The 21994-nt window shown below is 40.9% G+C and overlaps 1 protein-coding gene across 4 annotated transcripts in view; it reads left to right on the top strand.

The window, feature by feature from the left end:
• Positions 1–21994, top strand: part of HELZ (helicase with zinc finger) — a 158978-nt gene that overhangs the window by 4191 nt on the left and 132793 nt on the right. For 3 of the 4 annotated variants that reach the window (XM_060080431.1, XM_060080432.1, XM_060080428.1), the window contains exons 3-5: positions 1169–1225; positions 19027–19254; positions 21578–21614. In XM_060080431.1, coding sequence (XP_059936414.1) covers positions 19045–19254; positions 21578–21614 — 247 coding nt within the window. In that variant the 5' untranslated portion in view covers positions 1169–1225; positions 19027–19044. The remainder of the gene's footprint in view (positions 1–1168; positions 1226–19026; positions 19255–21577; positions 21615–21994) is intronic. The other variant, XM_060080430.1, reaches the window with a different exon arrangement.

The raw sequence follows: 21994 nt of genomic DNA, 5'->3' as shown, positions 1-21994 counted from the left end.
GTGTGAATGTTTGTGATTTTTGTTATTTCTGTGCCATATTTTAGGTGTTCTCAGAACATCTGAATTTGCCTTTTTGCTTTCTTCTGTCGATATTCTCCTAGTGGTGAAAATAATCCTGTGAGGCGAGCTTCCTTTCAGTAGGCAATATGTGTAACTAATATAGTTTAAAAACTTATTTATTTTTATGTAAAACTGATGCATGCTATGGTAAACAAATCCAAGCAGTGCTAAGTGTATATAAGAAAAAAGATAAAAAGCCTCTGCTCTCCTTCCTCCATCGTTAGCCATGTCCCCCTAATCTGACCGTAGAAAGCAGTTGGTGTTACTTGGTGTTTGGAAGACCTCTCTTGACTCGGTGCGCGGGCAGTAGTGAAAGCAGAGGGAGAAGTCATGGAAGGCATGGCCACGGAACCCGTTTAGATGTTAGGCAGGTATTCCACCCTTATTTCCTGTGATGTTAATTAATATTGATAATCTTAAACTTCCATTAGTTTAAGATAACTGTAATTGAATTGTTAGTGAAACACTCAAACAGTTAATTGCATTGTCAGGTTGGTAAAGTTTTGATTTGTTGATCTTGTAAGGAAATAAATATTTGGAAATTGAATTCACGTAACCTTAGGGCTGGGAGTAATGTTGGTAATTATCATCTGTGGAATTTTATGATGAGATGCACAGTATACTTACTATAGGCTTTTTATAACTCATTATCTTTCCTTTAGTTTTCAGAACAACTCCAAGATAGCTGTTATTTCTGCTTTGCAGAGGAAATTTAGGTTAAATGTGAATTAACGAACATAATGTCGCAAGACCAGTAAGTAGTGGTGCTGGCGTTGTGCTTTGGAAAGGGCGTTCTCTTTCCATTGCAGTATGCTCTGCTGCTTCTATCTAGTCTGTCTTATTTTCCAGATGAGGAAATTGAGGCCTGGAGAAGTCAAGTGACTTTCCCAAGGTCACACAGCTGATTAGTAGCAACATTAAAGCAAACTTTTATCTCTGGACCCTTATCTCAGGACTCTTGGTCCTGGCTGGTTATGCTACATTTTAGTGAAGTACTGTGGACCAAAGGACCATACGCTGTGACCACTGGATACAAATGCTTCAGAACTGATACATCAGCAGTGGTGTTTTCTAGTATGTATTAAAAGGTTCCTTCTCTCTCTTTCAGAAATTATAAAGAGCTCTGATGGGCTCTTTGGGTGATTCCCAGTGCAGTGAACTGCAGGTGAGTAAGGTCTGGGAGAGCCTTATTTACAAAGCAAGGACTTGGTAATGCCTGAGGAAAAGACAAAAGGGACTTAATCTAGAGGAGGGTGTCTGGTCAGCAAGATGAGCTGGGACAAGGTGGAGGAAGTAGGGCCCTGGTGCAGCAGTGGTGACCTGACTGAATTGGCTACTTCTGGAGCCGACTGGATGATGGTGAACCTACTCCAAACAGACTGCCTGATGCTTTGTCAGTTTGTTTGAAGAGAAGTGAGGGTAGGTTAATCTTCCACTTCTGTTTTGAATGAGTAACTGCACAGGGATTCAACCTATCTGCATATGATTGGATCTTCAGAGGTCCTTCAGTTTTTGTGTCAACATTCTTGAGTGTTGATCGCCCAGTGCTCTGATGAACGGGTTAAGTATTAAATTGTTTATTTTTCCTGTTATGTACTATGTGTGTGTTGTCATGAATGACTATATATCTGCATTTCTGAGGATCTGGATACCAGGAACATATCAATGGAAACAGAAGGTTAAACTTTTTTCCTAATGGTTGTATTAGTCCTTCAAATTATTTGTTTATTGCTGAAATGCCCTAAGAATGACATTTTAGTCTTGAGTATTTATTATTTCCCAGTAATTAATCTTCTTGGTCCATTATAGTATCTTGGCCATTCAGTATTAAACTAAGAAAATGGTAATACTACAGAAAAACAATTAGAAGACTGTTCTAATATTGTCCTTGTGGGGCATCAGTGCTAAAATTATTTTTTGATGTCTTTTTAATGCTAGTCCCAGAGACTTTAATGAGACAATGCTATATACTTTTAGGGTTTATAATTAAACTTAGGCTTGGCTACTTATTGATTGCTAAAGTAAAACATTGTTGTAGGGGTTCTTTGTTTCTTGAGTTAGGGTAGTTTGCACGATTCATCCCCCACAGGTTCATGGGGATGATCAGAAGGCTAGTTGAGCTGGTTTCTTGCTCCTTGGAAAGCTGGGGTCTGGGTTGTCATAGGTCATTGTGATAAGAAGTGCATGAGCGTTCTCAGTTAAGGCCAAAGTGAGCAGTAAAAGAGAGGTGTGGACCTCTTCCTGAGACTATATCGAGTTTGCATCCTGGGACCCCTAGTTTCCTCAATATGATAGAACTTTCTCTCTTAAATTATAAAATAATTTAAGAATTGTTATTAAGTAAATTGTTAAATATTTGGGTTACTACCCCTAAAACAGTTGATTTTCTTTTTGGCATTCTGTTAAAAAATATGTATATATATATAGATATATATCTATATATATCTATATATCTATATACACACATTATTATACTCCTTTTTAATTATAATGTATATAATTTGAATTTTTCCTACTTATTAGATTATGAAACATTTCCATGTTATAGTTGTCACAATTTTAATTGACATGATTACACTTTGAGAGGCTGCAAAATATGTCATCAAGTCATGCTGTCAATAATTTACTTAACTCTTTTTATGTTAGTTATTTATGTTGCTGGCTCGTTTTCAGTTAATACTTTAATGTACATTATTGTAGATATTATTGTACTTTTCTTCTGGCTAATTATATCTCTAGGATAAATTTTTGAATGCATTATTGTGTTAAATGGTATGAATGTTTTTATGGCTTTTGATATATATATCGCCATACTGTTTTTCAAGAATGTTATACCAGTTTGTACTACTAAGAGATATACAGATGTACCTGTTTCGCCATAACTGGATATAAATACATTTTTTCCTTAAAAGTTTTTGCTTATTGAATAGTGTAAAGTGGCATTTGTACTTCTTTGTTCTATAATGTTGAATTTTTCTCTTTGAGTCTCTTCATGGTGAATTGTTTGTTCATATCCTTTGCTATTTGAATCAGTAAACTATCGATGTGGGCTTTGGATGGTAAGGCAAGTATAACCAGCTAATAAACAGGTGATTATTAAAAAGATGATCAGAACCTGTTCGGGGAGAATGTTCAGAGAGAGTCTAGTCTGGATGGTAAGTTTTCTTGAGAACATAGTGGTTGAAGGGGAACGGGTGAGTTATTCCAAGGTTCAGCTCAGCACATGTTTAGTGCGCATCCATTGTGTACCACGTGTTGCATCCTCTTAGTGCCTCTCAAGTCATCGTGGCGTATACTTGGCTGAAGGAGCAGGCTGCTTGAGGCTGCTTGAGGCTTGACTTGTGGGACTTTGGCTGCTGAAGTCTCTTTGTGGAGGGCTGAGGGGATGACTGACTAGAACCTCTTTAGCTCATTCATGGCATACCACAGTGCCACGGCACAGTCTTTGAGAAGCTCTGTTCTGAAGGATACAAAGACGAATAAAGCATCATTTCCTCTGACAAGGAGCGAATCATCTAGTAGAGAGAGTAGGGGCACCAAACCAAGAAAGGACTAATAGGAATTTGAAGGGTGCTGTAAGAGGGGTTCAGACAAGGTGCTTAGGGGTTCAGTGGAGGGAGTGATACTGCCCCCTTGCGGATGTAAGGGAACACTTCAACTGAGGAGGTGGCATTTAAATTGCACCACTGTGAAATTGAGGCGCCAGGGCAAGAAGAGGGCATTCTGGAGGGAAGGGTAGCTTGAGCAAAGGCTGAGGGGTGGTGTTGGAAATGAGGTGGATGTCCGGAAACTGAGTATCCAAATTACCCGGACCCTGGGTTACATGAAAGAACATAGTGGACAGTGAGGCTGTTGAGAGGTCATGACTGGGTTTTGGAGAATGCATATGATGGATTGTGAGTGAGGAGAAACTAGAGACAGGGTTTTCAGTCGAGTTCATGGCACTACTCCAGGTGAGGGATGATGAGTGCCTGAGTTAGTGTGCTTGGGAATGAAAGGAGGTGGTGGAGTCAAGAGATACTTTGGAGGTTGAACAGAGAGATGTGGTGACTGATTAGGAGGGGAAGGAACAGTCAGTTCTGTGTCTTAAGTCAGAGATGATGCTGAGGTGTTTGTGGTTGGATGGCTGGCAGAATGGGACAGCAGGAATACAGAAGTCAGGAGGAAGAGCAGGTCTTAGGGGTTTAGAATAGAGAAAAGATGATTTTGGTTTTGTGTGTTGAGTTTAAGGAACTAGTAGAAAGGTGAAATCAGAATCTTAACCCTGGAAGGAACAGATGAGGAAGTTCAGGGCCCAGAGGAGCTTGAGGGACCAGTGAGGTCTCACAGTTAGATAAAGCAGAGTGAAGACTGAAGCTTCCTGATTCCCAGTGCAGAACTCTCTTCAGTGCCTCAGACTGAGAAACTTCTCTGCTGTGGTGTTTTCCTCGCACCCAGGTGTGCTCAATAGGAAGTTGGAAGTGGCAGAGCTTATGTTGGGAGTGAAGAGTTTATTTTTTAATTACATTTTTTTTATTATGGAAAATTTCAGATGTATAGAAGTGGAAAGGGTAGAATCAATCCCACTGTACCCGTTGTTCAACTTTAATAGTTAGTAATGTTGTTTCCTCTGTTTCCTCCCTCTCCATCAATTCTATTGAAGCAAATCGGATAAAGTGTTTTGGTGAACTTGAACTCTGGGTATCTGTAGTTAAGGAGGATTGAACAGTTCAGTAGGGTATGTTCTGAGCTTTCTGGGTGGGGGTCTAGAGTGAACAGAAGTAGCATTAATTGCCAGGATTCCTGGGCAAGTCGCTTCCGTCTTCTGCGCCTTCCTCTGTCTGTGAGACGGAGGTAATCATGGCAGCGTCACAGAAGCCCCTGAGATAAGGTGGAGCAAACGCCCTGGGAGCTGCGGGCCTGAGCTGTTACGCAGGTTTAGTTGTTGGTCATAACAGAGAGGTAGTGCTGTGCCTCCGGGCTCCTGTGTTGCTGCCATTCAATACATGTTTATTAGTCAACCAAGAATTATGTGAGGTACCTGAGGCTTCAACAGGGAACAAAACAGACAAAATCTCAGCTCTCCTGGAACTCCTGTTCTAGGTCTGGAGTATAATAGGAAGCTAATACCTTAATAGTGATTAGTGTGGGCCAGACACTGTTCTAAGTGCTTTCATATTTTACCCTATTTAATTCTTGCAGTAATGCCTTGAAGTGTAGCCCTGTTATTATTCCCATTTTGCAGATTTGGAAATCAAAGCAGATTTTTAAGCAGATCGCCTCAGGTCACAATGCCAGGATTCAGATTCAGGCAGAGCTGGCTTCAAGCCTGTACTCTTACCCCTGTGCCATTAAAACGCTTTAGCTCATTCATGGCGTACTAGTGTTTGGTACAAATAAAAAAGGTAGGCCCTGATTGAAATTATTCCTAAACAAGTAAGTGTTCTCTTCTTGAGGGAGAAAAAAAGACAAAACCAAATGAAAAAAATGGCAGTACACAGTTCTCTGTGGATGGGGGTATATTAGTATTCTTACACAGAAAAGAATGTTTCTTCCTGACTTTTTATAGGCTTCAGCAACTTTCTTGGTTTCTTTAGATACAAATGGCCACCTCAGTGGAACGAAGTCATTTTCCTGCTGGTACTTGGGAAGAGTCTCTTCTTGAATGAATCTCCTTCTTGCTTACAATTCTTCTTTTTTCTCCTACTCCTCTCTTTCCTTACCTTGGGGCAGTTCCCTTCTCTGATTTCCCCTGTTGTCTGATCCTCCTTTTCCTCACAGCTGTGGTGTCCCTTCCCAGTGTCATCAGCTGCCCATGTTCTCAGGGATTTCCTTCCTTCTGCCTTTGCCTTCTCTTCCCTAGCCTGCCTCTGTCCGTCTTCTTGGGCCTTACCCTCTGTTGTGGCTCTTCTGAGTTTCTTCAGCGGGACTAACGTCAGGACCAATTTCCCGCCTCTGGCTCTGGCTCTGCCCTGCCAGCTCGTGGTTCTCCTTCCTGGGCAGGGAAGATGGGGAAATGGGCAGTGAGCATTCCTTAAGTTTGCATCAGGATTAGGACATGGGCCTCACTCCTTTTAACGAGGGTTAGGAGGGTATTATGGCTTGCATACCTGTGGGGTTTTTTTTTTTGAATATTGTAAAAATATACATAACATAAAATTTACCATTATAATCATTTTAGCATACAATTCAGTGTCATTAAGTGCATTCACATTGTTGTACAACCATCACCACCATCCATCTCCAGAACTTCATCTTCCCAAATTGAAGTCTGTACTCATTAAACACTAACCCTCCATCCCCCTCTCCCTCAAGCACCTGGCAAACATCATTCTACTTTCTGTTTCTAAGAGTTTGAATAGGGTCCATTCATACCATAGGTACCTCATATAAGTGCACTGATACAATATTTGTCTTTTTGTGACTGGCTAATTTCACTTAGCATGTCTTCAAGGTTCATCCATATTGTAGCATGTGGCAGCATTTTCTTCCTTTTTAAGGCTAAATACTATGCCATTGTAGGTAAATACCACATTTTTTAAAATCCATCCAGTTTTTGATAGACACTCAGGTTGCTTCCACCTTTTGGCTGTTGTGAATAATGTTGCTGTGAACTTGGGTGTATACATATCTGTTCAGGTCCCTACTTTCAGTTCTTTCAGGAAATACCCAGAAGAATTGTTAGATGATATGGTAATTCTGTGTTTAATTTTTTGAGGAATCCCCATATTGTATTCCATAGCAGTAGCACCGTTTGATGTCCACCAGAAATGTAAAAGGGTTCCAATTTCTCCATATCCTCGCAAACAGTTATTTTCTATTTTTTGGATAGTAGCCATCCTAATGGGTGTGAAATGATAATATATACTTGTTTTTAAAGGTGTTTTATGTAGAATAATAGAATTTCAGGACTAGAAATGGTACTAAACATTTCTGATTCAATTAGCTGTAGACAGCAACAAATGTCCTCATATGTCTTAGCATTTTCACTTCTTTCTCAGTTGGAGAAAGGCATTTTGGGCAGATGGGTCTCTACTGGATCTTCGGCTCAAGATGAACTATGTCTGACCCAGGCAGGGTACATGGAATGCAGCTTTGCCAGAGATCTGCTCTTCTCTTCTGCCAGTGACTCTCTTTCTTATACTTCTTTACAGTTTCCAACTCTGTCTTCTGGGTTATTTAATCTTCTTTCCAGCTTCTTTAAGGGATAAGGTAATTGTATTAAAATAAACATTCTTATTTAAAAAAACTAGGTAAGTTAGCAATTAATGAGCCCAAGATCAGTATAAACTGCTCAGATGATTAAAAAGACTCTATTCAACATCAATTTGAAGGAAACCTAAATATTACTCCTGGATGTTAGCTATAATTCCTTACTATGGAAAATAAGTCACCCCTTTTCAATTTTTTTTTTAATTTGGAGGAGATGAGTTAAGCAGCATAAAATAAAATATATTTTATATTTACGAGAAGATTATAACTTCTGGATTAGTTTGGGTTTTGAATCTTTTTTAAGTTAAAGAAAACTGTTAGTTTAATTTATATTATGAAAATCTTTACGCCTACAGCAAAGTTTTAAGAATAGTATAATCAATACCCAATTGTTAGCGTTATGTCATAATTTGCCTTGTCTCTCTCTCTGTCAAATAGATAGAATTTTTTTTTCCTGAGCCAGCTGAAAGTAAGTGGCAGACATCTTAGATGGCATTTCATTCATACTTCATCATGTGTCTCCTAAGAATGAGGACATATTTCTTCATAAACATAATACCATTATCACACCTAAGAAGATAATTCAGTAATACTAATAGTTATACTATCAGATATCAAGTCCATGTATAATTTTTCCTATTTCTTCCCAAAATATATTTTATTTCTTTAGTTTGTTTTTGACTCTTTAGTTTCTTTTTTTTAAAATAATTTATTTAATTTATTTATTTTTGGCTGCGTTGGGTCTTCGTTGCTGTGTGTGGGCTTTCTCTAGTTGCGGCGAGCAGGGGCTACTCTTCATTGCGGTGCACGCGCTTCTCACTGTGTTGGCTTCCCTTGTTGTGGAGCAGGGGCTCTAGGCGTGCGGGCTTCAGCAGTTCTGGCGCACGGGCTTAGTTGCTCTGCAGCATGTTGGATCTTCCTGGACCAGGGCTGGAACCCGTGTCTCCTGCATTGGCAGATGGATTCTTAACCACTGCACCACCAGGAAAGTCCCAGACGTTCCTTTTTTTAATGACAATTTTGAAGAGTCCTGGTTCATGTATTTCATAGACTGTCCCTCAACTTGGGTTTGTGTGATGTTCTCCTCATGACTGGAATGGAGTTAGGGTTTTGGGGAAGGAGATGTTTACTTTTAATATTTTGTTTCATCTCTCTCTCTTTGCTTTTTATATAAGATATTCAGTGCATATAGATATATATTTTAAAAAGTATGCTTGTAGACTATTATTTTATAATCTGCTTGCTATTTTGTAATCTGCTTGGGATGATGGTGGTTGTGGTGGTGGTATGCTTTTTTTTTTTTTTTTTTTTCCTGTACGCGGGCCTCTCACTGTTGTGGCCTCTCCCGTTGCGGAGCACAGGCTCCGGACGCGCAGGCTCAGCCGCCATGGCTCGCGGGCCTAGCCACTCCGCGTCATGTGGGATCTTCCCGGACCGGGGCACGAACCCGTGTCCCCTGCATCGGCAGGCGGACTCTCAACCACTGCGCCACCAGGGAAGCCCGTTTTTTATTTTATTTTTTTGCGGTACGCGGGCCTCTCACTGTTGTGGCCTCTCTTGTGGTGGAGCACGGAAGCCGGACGCGCAGGCTCAATGGCCATGGCTCATGGGCCCAGCCGCTCCACGGCATGTGGGATCTTCCTGGACTGGGGCATGAACCCGTGTCCCCTGCATCGGCAGGTGGACTCTCAACCACTGCGCCACCAGGGAAGCCCGGTACACTTTTAATTATGCTGTTGGCTCTCTTGCGTTGATTTACATTTTATTTATAAAGCTCCACTGCTTTGGATTATGATGTGTTTACAAGGCTACGCAGATAATCTGGAAGGGAAAATGAAGAAATACAAATGACAGAAAATATTTTATAATAATAAAATTTTCTTGGCAAGCAGCAACCTTTTCTCAAAGTCAGTCTTTTAATATAATTTGCTTGCTTCATAAATATGGATTTTTTGTTTTTTCATATCTTTATTGATTAGTAAGCATGTTAAATGACTTGGGAGGAATCTCACTCTCTTCAAGAAATAATTTGGAATTATTGATCCAGAATGCTGACAGTTCTCAAAAATGGGTCAGGAAAATCAAAGTAATAGATGGAAAAAAAATCTCAATTTTAGCTCTTGATATAAGTTTTCTTAAATTTAGGGTTCTTTTTTATAATTTACGTTACTAAAACAGATGGTGGAAGGTCCATCAAGATATTTATTTTATGTGTTTAAAGCATTTTACTTTGCTGTATTGAATTCCATTCATTCTGGAATTTAGGAGAATTTACCTCTTTATGAAAGAGATTATTCAAAGTAGAAAATGATTGATGACCTTCGCTTCCAGTTTTCTTCTCAATAGACTTAGTCTCTCTTCTAATACTTCTTGCATACTCAGTAATTGTATAAGTTTTAGAGAAAAATGCAAGTCTGGCTGACTATTAAGCACAGTACAATAAATAAAGCTTTTTTCCTTTGCAGAATATTTTACATGTGTGTCCCATAGATTCATCAGAGATTCTAGTTTTGGATAAAGGCAAGTACATTTAAAGACAATACAACATCCCTGTCTATGACATTGGCATTCAAATGAGAAGTGAATTTGGTTCAGGACAGTTCTTGAAATGCTTAGCATTTAGGTTATTTTAGGTCAACTCTTTGGGAAATTCAATTAGAGTATTTATTGAATGGTTTTAGTGAGCTGATTGGTTGTCATGTCATGTCATAGATGATATAAAACATGACTCCTATTTATAAAATAGTTGTGTTGGTCAGATAAGGCATCTTACATGATGTATTTAATCCAAGATAATGGATGAGTAAGAGGCAGATCATTCTCTAGAAAGTAATTTTGGTTTTGAGAGAGGCATTCTTAGGGAAATAGGCCTTGAAGTGTTCATCTAGAGCTGGGCAGGATTGAGGTCCGGAGAGAGGAGGGAAAGGATATTTGGGTAGAGGGAAGGGCATTGGCAGAGCCTCAGAGGCCTGACGGTTCCTGGGGCCTGTGTGGGAATGGTGGGAAAGTTGGGTTGCAGTCAGCCTGTGGGTGGCCTGGACGTTGGGTAATGAGCGTGGCCGTCAGTTTATGGGCGCCCTCTCTAGAGTGGTGTGTAACTTGCTTCCTCCCTGAGGAAGTGTGACACGCTTGTGCTAGCTGCAGTGTCTTCCCCACAGCTGTGCTGTCCATTGAGGAGAAGGGGGCCTGCTCTGCCATGGCTTCCTTACTCCTCAGGGTATGGCGTGTGAGTTATTTTAATAATGTATCAATCTGCCTTTTCTTTCTTTTGTCACAATGCATTTACTTTCTAACGTGGTCTTGTTTTCAGGGTAATAATTGGGTTTCCACAGGGAAAATAATAATGTATGAGGCAAATTACTGACTTAAAAAATGAATCTCTAATATTTTTCTAGTAGTTCTTCTTTTGTTTAAATTTTTGTTTTGTTAGTTATGTAAAGAAACTTAAGGATAGTAATTTCTGCTCAGGTGGATAGTGGTACTGTTTAGCACAGCTCATTGGTCTTCTGAAACCTTTACAAATGCAGTCTGATTCATTCCAGCCAAGGTAATTATGAGGTACATCATTTTTTTTCCCCTAATGGAGACAAATGTAAAAGACAGAGGTACAGAAATCATCTTCAGTTTAGATTGAAGTAATTTTAGTTACTACTGTTTGTTCCTGCTATTTGATCACAGTTTATTTTTATTTTTTGAAGTCTGTATCTAATCAAATAAGATTCAGTGTTTTAGCAGTAAAAGAGGACCATGACTAAATTAATAAGAAAAGTTAATTTAAGGACAATAATTGATTTTTAAAAATATAAAAGTACATTTCATGACTTGATTTCAAGATGATCTGGTGGTATCCTTATACTGTCGCAGAAGGAAGTCCACAGTGGGATGAGAATGATGCTTACAAATCACCACCCTTATTATCTATTACTGAACATGTCTTAGTCCAGGCCAGTCTGCCTACCACCTCTGTGGTACACTGTTGATTTCATTTTTCTTCCAGTATTTACTTTTGTTCCTGGACCAATTATCTAGCTGTGATGGGATTCTTCAAAAGTATCCTACATTTTGTACCTTGTGAACTAGTGATTGTTCTGTTTGCAGACATTCTTTCTGAGGCTCTACTCTTGCCTCGAAAACCTACATTTGCAGAAAGGGAAATGTATAGGTTTTCCTTTTAAATGTATTGATTTTTATTTATTTTTTATTTATTTTTGTCTGTGTTGGGTCTTTGTTTCTGTGCAAGGGTCTTCTCTAGTTGCGGCGAGCGGGGGCCACTCCTCATCATGGTGCGTGGGCCTCTCACTGCCGTGGCCCCTCTTGTTGCGGAGCACAGGCTCTAGACGCGCAGGCTCAGTAGTTGTGGTTCACGGGCCCAGTTGCCCCGTGGCATGTGGATTCCTCCCAATCCAGGTCTCGAACCCGTGTCCCCCTCATCGGCAGGCAGACTGTCAACCACTGCGCCACCAGGGAAGCCCAGGTTTTCCTTTTATTAACAAACTTATCCTTCTTTATATCTTTCCAGTTTTTAAAAACCGTGTCCATTGTGACATTGAGATTCATATTTAAACATAATTTTAAAATTTTATTCTTAAAATTATCATACAGTAAAACTAACTTTTTTCTTTTATCCTGTTAATTTAACACGTGTAGTTTGTGCAACCATCACTACAATCAGAATACAGAATAATATTATCACCCCCCAGAATTCCCTGATGCTATCCTTTTATAGTTAACTGTCCCCATCCTATAACCTCTGCAACCACTGACCTTTTCTCCATCCCTATAGTTTTGTCTTTTTGAGAATGTCCTATACATGGAATCATACATGTAAGCTTTTGAGACTGGGTTCTTTTACTCTGTCTTTGAGATTCATCTAAGTTATTGCAGGTATTGAAAGTTTATTCCTTTTTATTACTGAGTAGTTTTCCATTGTCACTCATTAAAGGACATTTGCGTTGTTTCCAATTTTTAACATTTAGGAATAGAGCTGCTGTAAACATTTGTGTACAGACTTTTGTGCAAACATAGTTTTCATTTCTCTATCTCTAGGGTAGCTGTCTCTGGGGAGAGGGGATTGCTGGGTGATATAGTGAGTATATTTTTAACTTTATAAGAAACTGTCAACCCTTTTTCCAGAGTGTCTGTACCATTTTGTATTCTCCCACTACCAATGTACGAGAATTCCACCTATTCCACATCACTGACACTATCAGTGATTTTAATTTAGCCATTCTAATAGGTATGTGGTAATATCTTATCATGGTTTTAATTTGCATTTCTCTGATGACTAATGCCATTGGACATCTTTTCATGTGCTTATTTGCCATCATTAGATCCCCTTAGTGGAGTGCCGTTGAAATCTTTTGTCTAGCTTTTAATTGGGTTGTTTTCTTACTGTTGAGTTTTGAGAATTCTTTATATATTTGGATACAAATCCTTTTTCAGGTATGTGATTTGCCGTTGGTTTTTTCTCAGTCTTTAGCTTGGCTTCGTATCCTTCTAACATAATAGTGTCTTTCAAAGAGGAAAAAGGTTTAATTTTGAGAAAGTCCAGTTCATAAATTTTTTTCTTTTTTATATTATACTAAGATGGGTAGATTTTAAAATAAGTTTCTGTTCTATAAAAGTGGTGAAAAGTAACTTAGTGATGGGAATGTCCTCATAAAGTTGACTTTGTGGAAGGTGCAAATGTTATTTTCTGGAAAGGTAGTACTAATTAATATACCTCTTAGTCTTGGGAACATCTAGGACTTTTGTTTAACCAAAGGATGCAGTTGGTTGAGGTTTGTGAGGGTTTTCACACTTTTTAAAAAAATGATAATCACTAATGTGGTTAAATATGTATACTTTCATAATGCAGAAGTATGTAGGAATTAGTCCTTAAGACTCTTCCAGGGTTAAAATAGTGGTATATTACATTCACATTTGATGCTTTGGGGAGTGCCTGAGTTTGAGTTTCTGCTTCACTGGAACAGCATTAGAACTCTGAGTGTAGGTTCAGATTCAGTGTCATGGCTAAAAGCACGAGCTGCATCAAAATGTCTGCATTAGAATCCTGCCTTTTATTTACAGTGTAACTGTGGGTGAGTAACTTAACTTGTCTGTGCTTCAGGTTCCTTATCTGTTAGTGGGAATGATAATAATAACATCCACCTTGTAAGGTCATTATGAGGACTCAAGCAGATTACATAATATAGTCATTTCAATGGCCTCTGGCCCACAGGAAGCATTCAGCAAATGGCTCTTGTTATTATTCTTATTATTATTGCTGAAATAGCTTTATGATAAAATTGTTTAAACAAATGTTTTGGAATATTTTCAAGAGTCAGAATAACCACATATCACACTAAGTCATTTCTCTCCCATGCCCACTTTTTTCTCTTTGCACTTGTTATTATTAATCAATACCTGTGACCAGTGTTTTTAATAATCATGTATATATACACTGTTTTACAAGACAGCTATCAGTTCATTCCATTTTCACATCCTGTGAGGTACTAATCACATATACACATATACATCAGTTTGCTTCAGCTGCCTGAAATATCAACCTAAATTGGCTTAAGCTGGAAAGAAATTTGAGTTAGGCTCACCTAACTGCAAAGTCAGGCACAGCTAGCTGGATTCAGGGCTCAAGTAAAGTCATCAGGACTCAGGTTCTCCCCACGAGTCAACTCTGCCTTTTCCTGTATGGACTTCAGTTGTAGGAACTGTATGTTAGAAACGTGGCTGTAGCATATTCACCCCCTGTAGCCTGTCAGCGTTTAGATTCAGCCGGAAAGAGCGCCTGTCTCTTTCCCAGAAGCCTCAGCAAAAGTCTCATGATGTCTCATTGGCTCTTATGGGGTCACATGTCTGACCTGGAGCCAATCGCTGTTTGAGGCTGTGAGACTGGGATTGGCCAGTTCTGGTCACGTGGCACCCGTGGCTCTTTGGTAGAGTCGATCCCACCAGAGCCACGCTGACTGAGAGGCGGGGAGAGGTACCTACTCTGAGGGAATCTGTGGGCTTTTATTACCAGAAAAAGGGATGGACGCTGGCTGGTCAAACGACTAATGTGCTGTTAGGCTCTTTTTGTAGATCGGCAACGGATCACAGGGGTTAATGGATTTGAATTAGACCGGATTTGAATTAGAACCTTGGTTACTGATTCCAGCTTTTTTGTCTGTGAAGTTACATCCTCCAGGAATGCCGTTCCCCACAGGGGCAGGAGTTTGCAGAAAGTTAATGTTGTGTATTCTTTTGGTGAAAGTTGGATAATTTTTAACAGGAAGAGAAAGAGTCAAGGCAAATAGGGGTGGCCTTCTCAATGGGTGGACGTGGTGCTTCTTCCCACACTGGTGGGTTTAAGCGACTCAGCGCCCTTCTCTGGGCCTTTCTGTCCCCATGGCAGAGGCTGTACAAGACCCAGCTTGGTCAGTGTCTGTCCGCCACGTGGCAGGGTTGCGTGCTGTAGACACGGGTGTATCCGTGTATCCTGGGCAAGAGTGTCGGCTACATGGTGAGGTGTGTGTGGGAGCTGGCGTCGTGTAGAGGTGGTTTCTAGATCTCTGTGTTTTTTATAGTCCATTTTAGCGTGGCTTGAGACATTGTCTCACTTTGACTTCGGCTGGCAGTTTTTATTTTATGTTTTTCAAGAAGACGCTTGAACTTCTTCAGGAGTATGTGTAGCCAGGTCATGCTGTTCTCTGAAGAACCAGGGAAGACAGTTACCAGAGACCTGCCTTGTATGGAGAGCTACGCTACAGAAGTACCCGCAGTGAGGTTCAGGGAGACTGCAGTTAGAAATGAACTGTTGGGACCTGATTAATTGTGGTAGGCATCTTCATATCCAGTGCTGAGGTGGGCACCTGAGCCTACAAATCAGAGACATTAACTCTTGAAATTAAGTCACTTCCCCCCATAGCTCCCGGAGTTAGTAATTCTGTCCGTAATCTCTACTTCTGTGTTACTTTTATTGAGATATCCCTGGCTAATATGTTTGGTGATTAATGTTGATGGTAGGCTTTGTGATCTCCCCTCAGAGCCAGTTTTAGGGGTTAGCTTGTGTTTGTCAGTGATGTACAAGTACACTTGTTTCTCCAATGGCTATTGGAGAGCATAATCATTCTTATGATTGCATAATCATAACCATTATTATTTTACCGAGATGGTGAAAATGGGTGAAAATAATTCCTCTGTCAGGTAGATAAAGTAGTTACATAGCATGATATTTTATTTTCTAAAAATAGAGTGTTGTATGTTGAAATCTGTAAAGTGATTTCCACTTTGTATAAATTGAAAATATGGAATTTTAGTGAAATAACAATAGCTAACACTTACTGAGCACTCACTGTATGCCAGGCATTCTTTTAAGCACTTTACACGTATTATTTCACTTAATTCTTAAGTGAAAATAAATAACCATAGGAGGTAGGTATTAGTTGTCTGCTTGCCATTTTAGAGGTGAGCAAGTTGAGATACTTGAGGCTAAGTCATTTGCTCCAGGTCACACAGCTGGTGAGTGACACAGTTGGTGAGTGACAGCTGGTGAGTTCTGAATGTAAGTCCTCTGGCTCCAAGTCTGTGCTTTGGATCACTATGCTGTGTTCTGTCCCTAGTAAAGATTTTAGCTCATGTGTTGTTAGTTTTTCTTTTCATTTTGCTTCTTTTTGTAATATTTTCTAGATGTGGGCTAGGAGTTGTATAGAGAAGATTTGCTAATTCTAGGACCTTTGGAATCCATGGATTTATCCATCTTCTGTTGCTGTTATTTGGCAAGCAAACACTATATGCTTGTTTATATCAGTAGGTGTCAACCAGGAATGATTTTGCCCCCCAGGGGACATTTGCTGATGTCTGGAGACAGACATCTTTAGTTGTCGTAAGTCAGGAGACGTGCTCCTGGCACCTAGTGGTCAGAGGCCGGGATGCTGCTGAAACATTTATGAAGCACAGGACAGCCTTCCGCAACAAAGAACTGTTCAGCACAAAATGTCAATAGCATCAACTCTGGCCTATAGAATAAGTGACTGATGATCTTGTAATGCCATTCTGATCTCTAATGGGCAAAGTCACATTAGTAATGTAGAAATGATTACTTTTGATGTTTGTTTGATAATTGATTTCCCCCAATTAATGCATGTTTGTATAAGGGACATAAACACCAACCATAACTTAAATATTGAAGTTCCCTTAAAGTAAACTGGGAATTATAGCCCACTGAGGGAGAGCTGAGGAAGTTTAAAGGGAGGCCATGTAATGCCTGAGGATACAATACTCTAAATATTTGTTGGATTACCTTGTGAATTACACAATTAGATTTCATTTTTTGTGTTGTATTAACTTGTCAAATGTATAAACATTTTAAATATCCTGTAATTTTTAAAACCGTGTTTTGGTATTTTTTTAATTAAAAATTTCATACTGAGAAAAGTGGAGAATATTACATTGTACCCCGTGTTATGTACCACCCATATTTAACAAATGCTAACAAATACTGAAGTCCATTTTGAGCTCTTTCTCATCCCATCCCTTAGGTGTTTCTACATTTTTTATTATACCAAACATCTCAAAAGTTGAAGGGGCCTGGAACTCTTCCGATGTCTGTCGTCAGGCCTCACTCACTGCTGCTGCCTTTTGTCTGCCTGTCAGCTTCTCCCCTCATCTTTCACTGCAGTATATAGGCGGTAGAGGGCGGAGCCAGGTTGTCTTTTCAAAGCTGGAAAGGCCAGGCCGAGAGTGGATGCGTAGGCTGGAGGGAGGCGGGAGGACAATAAGTATGGGTTTCCCCCAATGACTGAAAGCAGAGCGTTCCCATGAAACCTTTCATAAGCCGAAGTGGCGTAAAGCGAAGAAGCAGTGACCATAGGACACATCTTGCTAACGGATGCACAAAATAAATTGAGCTAAAGTACAGAAGCTCAGTGACAGTTCAAAGCTATGGTGGCTTGATGCTGAGGTGCTGAGTGTGGTTCCCAGGAAGGAGCTGGGTGGTGCCCCTTGCACCCGCTTTTGCAGCGCACAGTGCGAATTGCCTCTGTACGGGCTGCTGCACAACACGTGCCGGGCACTGTTCTCATTTTCCACTCTTTTTTGTGAAAATAGATACCTCTTTGGATTTCTTTTGGTTAGGAAAACAGGCGCTAACGTGGGTCTTTCTTAAAAGCGAAGTGGCGTAAATTGAGCTTTGGAAAGATGGAGGAGACCTGTACCTTGGGGCCGTTTGGTGAGGTAGAAAGTGGGGAGAGTGAGCGAGGGTGGGAACAGGCAAGAAGAGCAGTCTCGGAACCAACAGAGATGGTGGTGGGAGGTCTGCAAGCGTGGTCCACCGGAGCAATGTTGTGACTGTCAGGTCAGAGGATCTTAGGTCTTCTTTGCCCAGGATTGCTGCTCCCTGCATTATGAGTGGTATAGGTCAGGAGAGGCTGCGCTTGAATTCTCAATCTCTATTACTTGGACTGCTTAGTGGTCTGTTATTAATGGCAGTGCCTGCTTATCACCAGTTGTTCACAGGACTTCTACATGATAGGTTCCTTCTTTTTTTTTTTTGACCACACCATGCCGCCTGCGGGATCTTAGTTCCCCGACCAGGGATCAAACCCTCCCCCCGTCCCTTTCTGCAGTGGAGGAAGCGCGGAGTCCCAACCACTGCACTGCCCTATAGGTTCCTTCTTTAGTTAAACACCTCCCATCATGCTCCATTGCTATGGAATAAAGCCCTCAGTTCTTGTGGCATTGGAGGGCATTCTTAGCTCCTTTCCCTCCTTCTCTGACACACCTGGAGTGTATCATGTGCTTTCTCTTGTCTTGGTGACTTCTTGTGCATTCTCTCTGATAAACTCCCCTGTGCTCTCCCTATCATCTCCGCACAGTGAACCTGTGTTCTTCTTTTGAGGGCAGCTCATGCCTTTCGGCAGATGGAAGGTATTTCTTGTTATTTTTCATTTGTGCTTTGCCTGTCTTGCTAGAATCTGAGTTTCTTGAAAGCAGTGATGACATGCTTCCTCTTTGAGTTTAGTGCTGCTAACACAGGGCCTGGCCTCAGGAAATGTTTGCTGAACTGAATTAATAGCCAGTTCGAACTTGCCCTTGAGCCAGTGTTTTGTACTGGTGGGAAAAATCCTACACGGTGGATTCTCTGCAGTGTCAGTTACAGTATTGTAAGACCAAAGATAGGAGGCTGGGATAGGAAACAGTTTTGCACCTTCTGGTTTGTTTTTTTTGTTGTTGTTTTTGTTGTTTTTTGTTTTTTGTGGTCCGCGGGCCTCTCACTGTTGTGGCCTCTCCTGTTGCGGAGCACAGACTCCGGACACGCAGGCACAGCAGCCATGGCTCAGAGGCCCAGCCGCTCCGCGGCATGTGGGATCTTCCCTGACCTGGGCACGAACCCGTGTCCCCTGCATCGGCAGGCGGACTCTCAACCACTGCGCCACCAGGGAAGCCCCTGCACCTTCTGGTTTAAAAAAAAAAAAAAAGAGAGACGCCTTCGTGGCTTATTACACTTTGTGATATTCAGCATCATGTTTCATTTATAAATTTGATGTATTGTTGGCATGATCCTGACTTACGGTTGATATTTTGCTTGGATTTTAGTGAAGAGTTCATAAAATATAAAAGAGAAGCATAGAGTTTGTAGCATCAGTAGTTGCTACTCAGCTCTGACCTTGATCAAAAGGCTGCTTGAGAGTAACTATTCAGTTATATAGTTGGACCAGTTGAGTTAGGAATGGGGCTAGAATTGAAAATTAATACATTTTTTAAAACCTTTTCTTACTTGTTCTTTCTCCCTGTCTTTAGGATTTTTGTCCCTGAGTCATGGAAGACAGAAGAGCTGAGAAGTCATGTGAACAAGCATGTGAATCACTTAAGAGACAAGACTATGAAATGACCCTCAAGCACTGCACAGAGGCCCTCCTTTCTCTTGGCCAGTACTCCATGGCTGACTTCACAGGGCCGTGTCCACTGGAGATAGAAAGCATCAAAATCGAGAGTCTTCTTTACAGAATTGCCTCCTTTTTGCAGCTGGTGAGTAAACACTGTCAATGAGCCAGTGCTGAACCATGTAAAATGGCTGTTTTCTGTGAGTGGGGACTATTGCTGATCACTGCTTCCACAGGTCACCACATTCTGGGCTGAGGACATGAGTGAAGTGGCTAGTGATTGCTGAATATCTTTGATGGCAAGCAACTGTGTTTTTAAGCCTTGAAAGTATTACGGTTTTTTAGCATTTTGGGTTATTCACTCCATTCAACAAATATTTCAACAAATGTTATTCACTCAATTCAACAAATATTTACGCTGTTCTAGGTATTTGCTATACGTTGGTGAAAAAGAAAGAGAAAGATCTCTCCTTCATAGTACTTTTTCTAGTGGGGGGGCAGACAATAAACCATAGGCATTATAAATAAGTAAACACTTTAGATTGTTGGAAGGTAACAGTCTGCATGGAAAAAATGTAGAATAGAGGGTTACTAGGGTTAGGGATAGGGTTGCAATTTTAAATTGGGTTAAGATAGGCCTCATGATAAGGTGATACGAAGGAGGTAAGGAAGTGAGCCATGTTGAAATCTGGAAGAAGATCGTCACAGGCAGAGGGAACAGTCAGTGTGGAATTCCTGAGGCGGAAGCATGCCTGCCGCGTCTGAGGAACAGTTGGGAGGCCCTTGTGCTGGAGTAAAGTGCCCAAGGGGGAGAGTGCAGCAGGGCTAGATCCTGTGGGACCCTTCAGGCCACTGTAAGGGCTGGTGTCTGCTCTACTTGAGATGGGACGCTGTTGTGGGATTTTGAGCAGAGGAGTGGCATGGTCTGCTTTAATAGGAGTTATTTGGCCTTTGTGTTGAGAATAGACTGTAAAAGAGTAAGAGCAGATGCAGGGAGACTAGTTTGGAAGCTATTAGAATAATCTAGGCCAGCGGTGAAGTGGCTCAGATCAAAATGCTAGCATTGGAGATGGTGAGAAGTGGTTTGTTCTGGTTACAATCTGAAGATAGAACGAAGCAGATGTCCTAATGTACTGAAGGCAGGGAGTGAGAGATATAGAGCAGGCATAGTTTACTTACTTCGCCCTTTTTTTGTCTGAGCAATTGGAGGCGTGGAGTTTCCTTACACTGAGATGAGAGGCCTATAGGTGGGGAGATGGGAAAGAGTTCATTTTGGACATACTGATTTGAGATGACATTTAGATATCCAGCTGGAGATGTTGAATAAGCAGTTGGATATGCAGGTCTGGAGTTTGGGAGAGAGGTCTGGGCTAAAGATGTAAATTTGAGAGTTTGTGGCCTATAGATGATATATAAAGTCTTACACCTGGGTCAGATCAGCAGGGGAATGAGTATAGGTAGAGAGAAGGGGAGGGCTGAGGACCTAGTCTTGTGGCACTAGTTTAAGAGGTTGGGAGGAGAAGCAAAGCATCCTGAAAAGCAGCCCGTGAGGTTAAGGAAAACTAAGAGAGTAAGATGTCCTAGGAACCAGTCCAAGAAGCCTGTCCAGATGAGGGAACGTTCAGTGTCCACTGCTGTGAATAGAGTCGTGAGAACTGAGAATTGACTGAGAAATGACAGTGTCTAAATGGGTACGTGTAAGTGTACCTAACTGGATTCACTGGCAGTCACTGGTGAGCTCCATGAGGGCAGCTTCCATGGAGTGGTGGGTGAAAGCCTGATAAAAGAGAATTTAAGAGAAAGTCAGAGGGAAGGGAATTGAAGTACATGATATAGACAATTCTTGAGGAGTTTGCCCCATTGAAGCACAAAAAAATGGAATGGTAGCTGGTGGGAGAAGTGAAGTCAAGAGAAGGATCTTTTCAGATGAGAGAAATAAGAGCATATTTGTTTATAGGACTGAACCGTTAGAAAACAAAATATTAATGATGTAGGAGAAAATAGAAGCTTGCTGGAGCGCTGTTCTTGAGTAGGCCCTGGAGCAGATCTGTGCAGGTGGTAGGATGGGCTTTAGGAAGGAACAGGGCTGGCTCACCTGGTAACAGGTGGAAGGCACAGTGTGCCGGGAAGTGGGCAGCCATGGTAGTGGCCATCCGTGGAAAGTCTCTTCTCAGGGCTGCAGTTTCCTCAGTGAAGTCATTAGCTGAGAACGAGGATGGGGAAGAGATTTCTGGTGACTTGAGGTTGGAGAGGGCGAGAGGGAGGAGTGTGAATAAATGGCCTAGGGAAGTATACTGTAATGTTTGTAGAATGTCACGTAATCCTCAGCACGAGTTAGCTTTGCTCTCTGCATATTAAATTTGCAACATTAGTGATTAAACTTTGAAACAAAGCTGAGCTTTTTGATAAAATGTGTTTTAAGCAGCCCTTGAACTACTTAACTTTATCTTGTATCTTTTATTTTGCAGAAAAACTATGGGCAAGCTGATGAAGATTGTAGGCATGGTATGTTTAAAAGCAGGATTCTTTTCTGCTGTGAAGATTTTGAATTATTTAATTGAGCAGTGTTTAAGATTTGTTTTTTTCATATGCTAATTTCAAAAGTGATTATAATATTTAAAAAACCCACCTCACGGTGGTGCTGAGTGACTGATTTGGATGGCGACTTTCCTGCTGTGATGGGTGCACACATGAACGTTGTTCCTAGTCACAAGTGTTGGCGTTGCTGTCACTCCCTTGGGAACATTGAGAATGCCCTTTTAAAGTTTGTGTGAGTATTTTCAGTCAATAAAGAGCCATATTTTGAGAACTGTAGCACATAACACACATTGATTAACACGTTAAGCTTGGATAAATTGAAAAGCTGGGCCTCTGCCTCCTATAAT

This window comes from Mesoplodon densirostris, chromosome 18 (assembly GCF_025265405.1).
Source record: "Mesoplodon densirostris isolate mMesDen1 chromosome 18, mMesDen1 primary haplotype, whole genome shotgun sequence".
NCBI lineage: Eukaryota > Metazoa > Chordata > Mammalia > Artiodactyla > Ziphiidae > Mesoplodon > Mesoplodon densirostris.
The sequence above is the reverse complement of the archived record's forward strand: the minus strand, read 5'-3'. Positions and strand labels throughout refer to the sequence as shown.